Source organism: Rhagoletis pomonella, unplaced genomic scaffold, assembly GCF_013731165.1.
Source record: "Rhagoletis pomonella isolate Grant_MI unplaced genomic scaffold, Rhpom_1.0 Rhpom_scaffold_02143, whole genome shotgun sequence".
Lineage (NCBI taxonomy): Eukaryota > Metazoa > Arthropoda > Insecta > Diptera > Tephritidae > Rhagoletis > Rhagoletis pomonella.
In genome coordinates this window covers 1-12,568 of record NW_023460697.1, presented here as the reverse complement: position 1 = coordinate 12,568, position 12,568 = coordinate 1, and the positions used below count along the sequence as shown (strand labels likewise).

Below are 12,568 nucleotides of genomic sequence, written 5' to 3'. Positions count from 1 at the left end.
TACTGACGCGGTAAATATTGAGCATGTAGCATTCGTGCGCGATCCACCAATCCATCAATATGGATCGCGATCCAAATATCGTGATTATTACTGACCGTGTGACAGGGCCGTAAGGCGAAGAAATCAGCTGATTTTACAACACCACCTTTTATAAATTCGCCTTGCGTTGGTCAAAATGATGTGTTTGTTGTAATTTTGTTTTGTACTGATCAAGGTGCATTAAAGTTAAATACACCTTGGTACTCAAGGCGAATTTATACAAGGTGGTGTTGATGGAGAATTAAATTTTCGCCGCGGTACTACTGCATGTCAAAATTATGTGTTTGTTGTAAACAAGGCGAATTCATTTTACAACGAACAAATCATTTTGACATTAAGACGTACCTCGGCGAAAATCTAAATTCGCCATCAACACCACCTTGTATAAATTCGCCTTGACATGTATTTTGTATCAGGTGCAAAATTTCAAATCTCAATTCGCCTCAAAGTTTACATGTATTTTGTTGTTGCTATTCAGGGGCATGCTGTCAAATCAGTAAAAGCAAAAACAAAATACATGTAAGGCGAAGGAAAGAAGAAGAAATCAGCTGATTGGACAACACCGCCTTGTATGAATTCGCCTTGTTCGTACTGATTGTCAATGTACGTATACTTTGTTGTTGTAATTTTTGTTTTTGTTCTGTTAATATTACCTTGTATAAATTCGCTTTGGTTGGCAGTTTTCCATTTACCTCTTCAAAAGCCAGGAACACTGGAAATGATAAGGACTGGTAGAAAAGGAGCAGTTGTATCCGCGCTCAAGCAATTACGTCAAAATGTCTCAACATGGTCTACTCCTTTGGCCACAGCATTCAACTCTCCTCCATATAAGAAAATCAACTTTACGCGAGATGAGTCGGTAAGTTATCTTAAAAAAAGCTACCTTTAAATGGCTGAGAGGCCTAAATATCCATCAATTTTAGGGGCTCTTTTGTCTACCCGAATTGCGTTCCTTTGAAGGATTTTACCTAATGCGCGACAATGTAGCAAATAAAACAGATGAATTAATAACTGAAGCTATATCGACTAATCGCCGACGAAAAATGGTAAGCCCATTATAAATACTATTTAATTTTTCTATAACAAATTTAAATGCAGGTCGAGATTTTTGACGAACTCTCTGACTCGCTTTGTAAAGTAGCTGATTTAGCTGAATTTATACGAATTGCACATCCCAAAATCAAATATAGCCAAGCCGCAGAGGAAGCATGTATTACTATAAGTGGGATTGTAGAAAGTCTAAATACGCACAAACCTTTATATATGGCGCTACGGGATGTAGTAGAAAATGGTGATTTTATCCCTACCAGCGACGTAGATAAACATGTATCCAAACTATTCTTGTTTGATTTCGAACAATCGGGCATTCATCTACCGGAAAATGAACGCCAAAAAGTTGTTCGACTCAATGATTATATTTTGCAGTTGGGACAAAAATTCATGACTGGTGCGGTACAGCCGACGATTGTTCGACGCAGTGATGTTCCATCATCAGTTCGTAGTTAGTAAGTTACTGACCGACTAGTACAAATTACATAGTTATTAATTGTTACTTGATTTACGTTAATGATAAGTTTTCCTTCGGAGGGTGACAACGTTCTTGTTTCCGGTTTATATACGAACTCGTCAAATGCTCAAGCACGAGAAACCGCTTATCGCCTATTCCTTCAACCATCTCAGCAGCAAGACCAACTGCTCTCAGATTTATTGTTATGTCGCCATGAACTAGCTCGAACTTGTGGTTTCGAAACCTATGCACATCGAGCACTGAATGGTAGCACTGTAGAGCATCCACAGATGGTTAAAGAGTTTCTGGATGAACTGTCTCATGGTCTTCGCCCTCGTGCAGACGCAGATTTCCGTATTATGGAACAAATGAAGGTACTAAAACCAAAATATATATATGTATGTTTTTACAAATAATATCGTTCTATTAATGTAGCGTCAAGATAGCGGAATAGCTGATGCTCGCCTTGCTTCATGGGATCCTCCGTATTTTACCTCACAAATGGAACGTAAATCTTTAAATGCGAATACCAGTGAATTCTTGCCGTACTTTAGTTTGGGTGGATGTATGGAAGGCCTTGAATATATAATGCGCTCATTGTATGGAATATCTTTAAAAAATACCGAAATGGAACCAGGGGAAGCTTGGAATAATGACATCTATAAAATATCGGTTGTGCACGAATCTGAGGGCTTACTTGGCTATATTTACTGTGATTTTTTCGAACGTAATGGTAAACCCAATCAGGATTGCCATTTCACAATACAAGGTGGGAAAATGCTGCCCGATGGCAAATATCAAGTGCCAATCGTGGTTGTTATGTTGAATCTGTCCCAACCGCATTGGACAGGACCAGTCCTACTGTCACCTTCAAGAGTTGACAACTTGTTTCACGAAATGGGCCATGCAATGCACTCGATGCTGGCACGTACTGAATATCAACATGTCACTGGTACACGATGTAGTACAGATTTTGCTGAGGTCCCTTCAGTGCTGATGGAATATTTCGCAAGCGATCCTCGGGTGTTAAGAACATTTGCTCGCCACTTTCAGACACAAGAGCCAATTTCCGAAGACATGCTACTACGATTATGTGCTTCGAAGAAGTTGTTTTCTGCCAGTGAAACTCAGATTCAGGTAATTTGGTGATTTTACTTAAACCTCAATTTTTAACTACTTGATTTCTTGTATATAAGGTGTTCTATTCAGCCCTGGACCATGTGTATCATAGCGGACCGATACAGAAAAATAAAAGTACAACAGATACTTTGATAAAAGTACAATCACAGTACTACAGTTTGCCATATGTAGAAAATACGGCTTGGCAGCTGCGATTTTCTCATTTGGTTGGTTATGGTGCAAAGTACTATGCATATTTAATATCGAAAACTATTGCTTCATGGATATGGCAAACATACTTTGAGGAAAATCCATTTAATCGAGAATCGGGCGAAAAATATCGTCGTGAAATACTGGCTCACGGTGGAGGTGTACCTTCAAGACAATTGGTAACTAATTTCTTGAAACGAGATATGACACCACAGATTCTTGCACAGAGCCTACTAAATGAAATCGATATGAACAATGAAAGAGTTCAAGACATCAGTAACAGTGTACTGGATTCTAGATTGTGATTTTGGTAGGGGTGTATTCAAATCTAAGTAACTTTAGCATGTATTATTTATTAAAACATGAAGATATAATTTTAACAATAAAAGTCTACGATCTACATACATATGTCGCTTGGTTTTTTTGACATAACTTGTTTTATTGATTTATACATTATTAAATAGGCATCCTCACCCGAGGATTACACCAAGAACAACACAACTAGCATTAATGTTGAGCTATCGCCGGCATTATTTCCACTCCGGCAAATTCCTTAGCCATACGAACTCCAATCAGGAAAATTCCTAAACTCTTCAACACAGACCTGGAAAATACATACACACATGAATTTTAAAAACATGACCATGCCTTCGAATCTTATTACATCACTTTCGGCGAGCACAGCCACCGAATATGCATATAATTACCATTGGAACTCACTGTGGTAGATACTTTTTAAAATGCTAATCGGGTTAACGCTTTTTTGAGCCATTTTTCTAGTCAATAAATTTATTGGTCGCAGTATTAAAAAACTACCTTCGGAAAATGTGAAAATCAGAGAACGTAAATAATACGAGGTTGCATATCGCTAATTTGCGTGTGAATTGTCAAAAAGCAAGTTTACGTTCTCTGCAAGACTGACGTACTTATGTTCCCCAACTAGATTTAATGGGCATACCAAATAGAGCACGTTTGCCGGGTTGCTGCAGAAAACACCTGATTGGAAGTAAAAGCCGTGCCAGATAAAACTTTGTGGCTTTAAAGGTGTTCGCAAGAGGCGATTTTGCGTTCAACTCACACAGGGTTGCACGAAAAGGAAGTTGAATGGCTAAATGTTGGCTGGCGACCAACTTTGTTGAAAGCGATAAGTTGAAAGGCCGTTCAACCAAAAGTAGAATTCAAAGTTGAACAATGCAAATGCCTTTTTATGGCGAATATTTTGATATTTTTAGCCCAAAGCGAATTTATATAAGGTGGTGTTACTAGCTCAGCTGATTTTGTGTATGTGTTTCGCCGCACGGCTTCTGATATCAAATTGAAAAATTTTGTTTGAATTTATACACACACTCTTACAAATTTCGACAGTTTATGCCGCCAAAGCAAAAACAAAATACATGTAATTTTTTTTTTTTGTACTCCTGCTATCACCTTATATTAATTCGCCTTGGTTTAGCCATTCAATTTATTTTTCGTGCAAACCTCGTTTTTTATTTTGGAGATTAATCTATTATTTGGAATGTGAACAGTAAAATGAAGTGACGAAGGCTTCCCAGGTGAAGGGAAAAACTTCAATTGAAGGGACAGCGGCCGCACTGATTTAGAAATACAAGATAGTGATGCTTTGGCTTTATGCATTTCTCTCTACTCTTCACGTACGGCAAAGCGGCACAGCTATAACGACCGCTACCAAGAATGATAGACCGTGACACCGTGGACCGCTACGGTACTAAAATGTGTCTAGACCTTTATCAGCAATTGACAGTACTAGAAAAACTCGTTGCTTTGGTTTCTTTCATGAAATTTCTCTCGTTATTTCATTTTTATTGCCTCACATATGTTATTGTTTTTGTGCAGTGCGAATTGGTGTCGTTTTAATTACTATTATTCATTGTGATTAAGCAATTGATATCAAAATTACAAAGTTTTGAATACGGAAAAGTTTATCAATAAAAAGGTATACAAATGTATTCGTAGTTACTGAATAAACTGCATCGGTAAATAGTGTACTTATGGTGGGAGGATATCGTTTGAAGTCTATTTTTGCATATTTTTTTTCTTTGTCTACCTGTTTGGTGATTGCTAACAATGTATAAAAGCTTTTCAAATAAAGTTATGGAACCGAATTTTTCTGTATGGTTCAATGCATTTTCGAAATGTTTTAAGTCGCGCCTATTGTGTAGCTTAGTTTGCATAAAAAATTGATTTTTCAAATACAACTTGGTAATATAATTATTATAAGCCAAAATGCAAGTGTGTACATACATATGCGCATAGTTTGTTCAGACATTAGAAATTATGATGATTCATTTCGATTCTTTTTTTTTCATATTTTGCAAAGTGGTAAACTTTTCTTGTAACTTTTGCTGTAGTGTTGGCAAATTTGGGGTGTCTTGTATGTATAAATTTTAATGACGCTATATATCTTAGCATTATATATAGTATAAACACTTCCATAAGTTGTTTAAAAGAGTACTTACTAAACATTATTCGTAAGTCTGAAAAGCAAAAACTATTTCTGACCTCATGTTAATCATATGGCAAGGAAGTATTTACTGTTCCTTTTTGGGCCAAATTAGGGCAAACTTTCTGCCTCGGGTTTTCCAGGAAGGTAAAAATCCGATTTTTGAATACACATATATAAAATAAAAAAAAAATCGAATTAATATCTACACTGAAGAACATGTGCGATATGAATATACAGTGCCGGACAAAAGTATTGGCACGGAGAATTTTTCGCAATGTATGCAAAGTTTTTTATTCTAATTTATTTTCAATATTTTTTAATAAAAATATAGTTCGTACTTCACCAAAAAACATAAAAACAAAATCTCTAAACTTTGTGCAAAACTCAGGAAAATTCAATAAATTTGCATACTAATTTGCAACTTTTTATTCAGATTTTTTAGAGAAATTCTAAGTATGTAGTTTTATAGCCCATCTAATTTTAGTATAACAAAGTGCAAGTTTGAAGTATCTACTCATTTTTTTCTCCATACAAAAATTAATTGTCGAACATACTTTGTACGGAAGAACCTGACTGAAAAAAAAATTGCCAAAAATCAATGCGATTTTTTAGCACCTTCAAGCTTGCACTTTGTTATACTATAATTAGTTGAGCTATAAAACTGCATACTTAGAATTTTTCTAAAAAATCTGAATAGAAAGTTGCAAATAAGTATGCAAATTCATTGAATTTTCATGAGTTTTGCACACAATTTAGAGATTTAGTTTTTATGCTTTTTGGTGTAGGACGAACTATATATTTATAAAAAATTATCGAAAATAAATTAGAATAAAAAACTTTTCAGATATTGCGAAAAATTCTCTGTGCCAATACTTTTGTCCGGCACTGTATCTACATTCTTTCATTAGTAATTACCCAGCCAGCAAAAAAAAGGTAAATTTTGCCGACAGTGCAGTTTAGTTCAATTTTCCGTATCCGAAAACGCATACAGTTATCTTCATTTTTCGTATCCGGAAAACGTTCGAAAAACATATCATTTGAAAGCAATAATTGTATTTTATTTGCTTAAGCTAAACATTTGGTAGCAGGGATACGTAGCTTCCAGAAGGTGCCGGGTTCGACTTCCGTCAGGCGTTTCCTAATTTTACTTTATTTCTTTTGAACTATAAAAAAGTATCTGTGAAGTGCAGAACGAAAGTGTGTTGAACGAAAAATTCAATCAGACAAATTTCACAAAAGCAGCCGAAAACGTATCCTTTCACTACCATTTTCGCAACTTTTCTGTACATACGTTTCTGCGGCACACTTTAATGGTGAAAACGGATCATGGCTGAGATTTCCTATAATGGACCATTTCCTATATCACCCAAAGTATTACGAATTTTTTAATGAAATTCGCAAAAAATATAGAAAAAAGGTTTTTGCTGAACAACGGGCGGCAATGGCAATGCTCCGAGTGTGGGTGAATTCCAAACGTTTTCTAAACCGCACTAAAAGAAAGTCTTACTTGCGCAACCTAGTTGGAAACTACCATCAAGCCGCGGTTGCGCACACTTGACATTACAATCTACTGGGGTTTGGTAGTAAAAGAGACTGATGCTTTGTATTTCGACGTTTTAGAATGCAGCCTGTATTTCTGCCATGAGTCTAAGCGCCAATCTATTATAATTATTATTATTAATGGAATTACGGGGTAAAAAGCTAAACATTGCATCTTAGCACAAAAGGTGAACATTTGACTTTTATAAACATAAGTTACAACAAGCAAAAAACAAAACCGATTTCAATTCTCATATACAAATTTAAGAATACCGTTAATTTCTTCATGATCTAATCTAAACCAAATTAGTATCGAACCACATCTGAGGTATACCCTTTCCTTTTTCCTTAAAAATTATAGAGATCGGTTAACGTTGTCCAAAGTTTTGCGGTAACATACATAAAATATATATATATATATGTATATATATATTCCGACGAATTAACAACCTCGTCCTTTTTTTAAGTCAGTTTTAAAAAACTTTTTTGTTTTCTGTTTTAAAAACAATAACAGTTCAAAATATTCTAATAAATCGTTTCTTTAAGTCAAAATATCTCAAAAACTAGAGCCTAGAAATTTCTAAGGTCAGATTCTGATTCTGCATACAAAAATCTATGGGAATCAGCTCTTATTGACTCTGCCGCAAATTTTTTTTTTTGGACAGTGTTAAGCAGAGAATACACAATTTGTACATTTTTACAGTTACAGAGTGGTGTTTAGAAAGTTGTTATTGAGCTGAACCGTACAAAATGTACAAATCGTGTAATCCCTGCTTTATGTATAAAACAAATGTATGAATGCAGTTACGTACATGCATGAATTCATAGGCATATACATATGTACGTATACGTTACATTCAAAGCGGGTTTCGTATACAAGTATCTACTATAGAAAACATTGGAAAACTACATACATCCACAAATTTATGCGGACGTCAAGGAATAATTAGTTGTACGTTATCAGAAATAGTACCCTTTCTTTATCAGCTCTTGTATACGTGTGTACATACTAGAGGTATACGCCGCCGAGTCACGCTGCCGCAGCCGCGGCGGCGGCGTTCGGCGCCTAAGGAATTTTGTACAAAATTTCCATGATGAATGCACATTGAAATACATCGCTTGAAGGAACTACTACTCCAGAATATATAAAATTTGTTTTCAATATCACAATATTCCTTTTTTTCATATTACTACAACAACAAGAAAGTTTTCACACACCAAAAAACATACGATAATATCTCAGAAAGCAGTTTTAACAGAAGTGCCCTTATTGCATTATTTTTCTTTAATAAAGTATTGAATATTTTTTAAACAGATTTTTTGCTCCTTCGCATTGCAATGTTTTTTACACTGGGTTAAAGTTCCCCCTTCTTGGTGGAAATTAGTAGTATTTTTCATTACTTTCGGTTATCCTTAGGAAAATGTTGCGCTTAATATTTTAGTGGAAATTTTAACCATCTATAAGCCATTTTTTAAACAGTGGATCAAAAAGACCTGTTCTGCAAAAAATCGTAAGAACCCCGTAATTTAACATAACGGTTGATAAGATTATTACAAACATTTATTAATAGCGACATCAATTACTCCAAAAACTTAACTCTTTAAATTTTTTTATTTCTTTAAATTCAAATAGTACATACGAATCAATAGAGAACATAGAGAACCATGTACAAAACCGCGTATCGTCATTCTGCAAAACCGCGTAACTGACATTTGCTCGCAAAAATTGGATTTGCTCACACAAGCTCTTGGCTCAACCCTTATCCATTCGTCCTGAAATATACTGGCCAGATATGCGATTGCTTTATAAAAAAAGAGAGCCATTTTAAAATATGAGTGTTTTTACACTATAGAAAATAATTTATGCAACCTCACATACGCGGTTTCGCATTTTGTTGATACGCGGTTTTGCATTTTGATGATACGCGGTTTTGTACTTTAAACGACGATATGTACATATATACCCTCTTCTGTTCGCCCATCCATCAGCGCCAGGCACTCAAAATTTTAATTCTAGTAGGAAGTAACAATAGTAAAATTTAAAATGGCTTTTTGGAATCTACCTTGTGGGCAGTAGCGCCGGCGTTTCATGACGCGCCGGTGTCGCCGCCGCCGCCGATTATATTTGAAGTTGACCACGCCGCCGCCGCAAAGCCTGTCGGCGTACACCTTAGTACGTACATCTGTATGTACTATATGCGTACATACATATCTATGTATGCACATTAGGGTGGTCCTTAAAAGTTATATGAACGATCTTTTTCAGTCTCACCCCTTCAATCGGTAATACCACGGCCACGGATATCACATATAAATTTTGGTCCCGATTTGAATCGGTTAAGGCGTGTCGCAAAGGGGTGATATCTTCGACTATGGTAGTATCGATTAGGTAAAAAGAAAGTTAATGTTAATTTTTCAGTCTCCATGGAAAAATCTGAACTTTGCCCCCCGGTGCGACATGCCTTATCCGTCTCCAATAGGGACCAAAATGTATATGTGATATCTTCGACTATAGTAGCAACGACTTAGTAGGAAATTTGATGTAAATAATTGCTTCCTGCATTTAAGGACCGCTCTAATGTGCATACATTATGTACATGCTCTGCAGGGAAATCTGGTTGTTATGAACAAGAACACCATCAATTAGCTTTTCAGCCCATCTAATTCGTCTTTCATCCTTTTTCCATGTCAGAAACTGGTATTATTGACGCTACGATGTTATGCTATCGTCCAGCTATGCATCAGCACCTACCGGTAGATAAATTAGTAGTCTGCCAATTCATCACCCGTGAAGGGAATTTAAATGCTTGCGCTGCTATAACAGTCGCAAAGAGCGAAAGAGGAGAGCACTAGGGTGGCATTCGAGAGATCCGAGGTTTTTTATTGTTATTTCTAAAAGTGATAAAGTGGGAAAATAAAATTTTGTCTGAGTTTGAATTTTTCATTTTCACGTCACCATTTCGTATAACGAGAATTGGCTTGGCCTTTCACTGCAGGGTATGTACATATACTTACATATCTATAATACGTATATTACATTACATTATTACAAACGCATTAAAATCACATAATAGTTAATAAATAGATGTTCTTTGTTCCTAGTTAGGCTACATTAAAGTAAAACTACTTGGATGGAGAACTTCTGAATTAGTTTGTTTTTAATTGAGTAAGGGCAGAAATTACGTATTTTACGTTTTGTTAGTTGTTTTTTTTTTTATTGTTATTACCACCCTGATCATCCCTGAGATGTGCCAGCTAAGAAGGCGGACGCAGGAGACTCTCATCGGCCAATCGCCCTCCTGTCCTCAGTGCCAAAGACAATGGAAGCACTACTCCCCAGCCTGACGAAGCATCTGCAACTAGCCGAACACCAACACAGATTCCGCAAAATTCACAGCACGACCACTGCATTAAACGCCATCACCACACAGATAAGCGAGGGTTTGAACCAACGTCGACCCTGTGATAGGACGGTCCTAGTCGCGGTGGACCTGTCGAAGGCCTTCGACACGGTAAACCACGCGACCCTTTGTCAAGACGTCCTGAATTCGTCGCTTCCGGACCGGACGAAGCAATGGATAACCAGCTATCTGTGTGAACGCCAATCATCGGTGGAATTCCGAAATGCCAAGTCCAAGCAGCGTAGGATTAAACAGGGGGTCCCCCAAGGCGGCATATTCTCCCCGACACTGTTCAACCTCTACATGGCGAAACTCCCTCCGCCGCCAGCAGGAATTAACTTGGTGAGCTACGCCGATGATGGCTCAATTATCGAAAGCCTATGCGGAAAAATCAGCGACTTTCTCACCGATATTGCAAATTTCTTCACTGCCAGGAGCCTCACCATCTCCGCCTGGGCAAAGGAAGTTAGGTTAGAGCTGGACGTCCACATCGATGGCAATACAATACCGACGGTCAACCACCCCAAAATCCTGGGAGTTATGTTCGGCAGCCAATTCTCCTTTTCAGCGCACGCTTCAGCCACATGCGAAAAGATGCAAGCAAGGAACAAAGTCCTCAAGTCACTAGCCGGCAGCACTTGGGGATCCGACAAAGAAACCCTACTCACCACGTACAAAGCAATCGGCCGGTCAAACTACGCAGCGCCAGTGTGGTCGGCAGGTACCAGAGAAACCTACAAACATGCCAGAATGCAGCTATACGCGCGGCTACAGGCTGCCATCTCATGTCATCCGAGCATAACCGCCACCAAGAAAGCCAGATGCTGGCGGTGAAAGAGCACAACACGTTGCTATCGAAGCAGTTCCTCGTGGGATGTCACAGTGGAAATCACTCCAACAACGCCATGCTTCGAAATGACCCACTCCCCCGACATCTCAGACGTCACCTGCACACTTGGAAACCCGACGTTGAGCAGTGCGTAGACCACCCATTCGCTGCAGAAATATACCGAGCGGCGCTTAACCACCCCCACACCGATGCAGTCAGGTCGAGTCTCAGCACCCGAAATGACAACATCGTTATAGGCGGTCGACCGCCACCCATCAACATCGACGAAGCTGAACTGCCAAGAGATACCAGGTGCACCCTAGCACAACTCTCTTCTGGGTGGTTCCACAGACTAAACAGCTATCTCTCCCAGTTGAACCCAGGAGTGGCAAGACACATGCCCTGCATGCGGGCAAGGTCCACATAACACCCAACACCTCTTCGCATGCGCCTCTAACCCGACGACCCTGACACCAGAAGCACTATGGACCGCGCCTATCGACGACGCCCGCCTCAGGCTTGTCGAGTCAAAGGACGAAGACGACCCATGACGAAACTTCGGGAGGTTGAGCACTGCTGCTACAACAACAACAACAACATGACTGTAGTTCTCAAACCAGTTAATGCAACAGCTGCTTCCAAGCCATTGAAAACATGCACTTTGTTGGGTTCACCACCTGTTGCGCTTGGTTCTGTCTTTAGCCGCGCTTAGGGATTATAACCCTTACTAAGTCGAATTCTCCTTTCTGTGTTGCCGGAGAAGAGGTGCTTCCGCGTGTCAAAGGCATACAATATTTCTTGTGCATATAACTCCGGCTACGCCATCCACAGTATTTTCGCGCAAAAAATTCATAGTGCAAACCGTATTTAATAATAAACTAGTGCTCGGAAATTTGAAACATTTATTTTAAATTAAAGTTTAATCCTTTGTTTACACGTGTATGTTAAAGTTTTTAGATTCGGGTTATGCATTTGGGCACAGAAACCGAAAATGATTGTACAAATAACTAAACCGGACCCAAGTTTCTCGATAAGGGGCAACAAACATTCTTTTTCTTCGTTCATATAAAGAAGTGGATAAAAATATACGTATATGTGAAAGGCAAATTAGTCTGTTTATAAAAGTACACCACTAATATTTCCTGCAAACACACATCGATTTACATCTTTTATCTCGCTTCCGACACAGAATTGTTTTCGTACAAAATTACGCAAAAAAGCTGTCAATTTCTTACTCGTTCGTTTTTAGGCATGTCATTGTTACGAATTTCGAAAGTTCGAAAATACGATTCGGATTGCAGCATACTATTTCTACGATTCGTAGCAAAATCCGAATACGAAAGAGTTGCAGAGCAGGGATGTATAAATTATAGTATTTCGGGACGGGAGTATCTGCTGTTTTTAATGTGCCATAGTTTTTTCTGACGATCCTAGTACCTGATAAGAAAAATATAGTTCCA

The 12,568-nt window shown here is 38.1% G+C and overlaps 1 protein-coding gene and 1 long non-coding RNA gene across 2 annotated transcripts; one reads left to right on the top strand and one right to left on the bottom strand.

Moving 5' to 3' along the window:
* The first annotated feature begins 691 nt into the window (after window positions 1-691).
* LOC118753157 (mitochondrial intermediate peptidase-like) lies at window positions 692-3,283 on the top strand. Its single transcript, XM_036488021.1, has 6 exons — window positions 692-898; window positions 963-1,085; window positions 1,138-1,544; window positions 1,614-1,920; window positions 1,982-2,683; window positions 2,743-3,283. The coding sequence occupies exons 1-6, from the start codon at window positions 758-760 to the stop codon at window positions 3,178-3,180; spliced, it is 2,118 nt and encodes a 705-aa protein (XP_036343914.1). The 5' UTR covers window positions 692-757; the 3' UTR covers window positions 3,181-3,283.
* LOC118753158 lies at window positions 3,272-3,842 on the bottom strand. The gene is made up of 2 exons (XR_004994783.1): window positions 3,596-3,842; window positions 3,272-3,479 (listed from the first exon to the last, which is right to left on the bottom strand). It is a non-coding gene; the product is annotated as an uncharacterized LOC118753158 (long non-coding RNA).
* Between the last annotated feature and the right edge of the window lie 8,726 nt (window positions 3,843-12,568).

What these genes read in the sequence shown, in the direction of transcription:
- LOC118753157 (XM_036488021.1), top strand. Translation starts at nt 758, where the DNA reads ATGATAAGGACTGGTAGAAAAGGAGCAGTTGTATCCGCGCTCAAGCAA. An exon ending in ACTTTACGCGAGATGAGTCG is followed by an intron (nt 899 to 962) that starts GTAAGTTATCTT and finishes CATCAATTTTAG; the next exon opens with GGGCTCTTTTGTCTACCCGA. An exon ending in CCAGTGAAACTCAGATTCAG is followed by an intron (nt 2,684 to 2,742) that starts GTAATTTGGTGA and finishes CTTGTATATAAG; the next exon opens with GTGTTCTATTCAGCCCTGGA.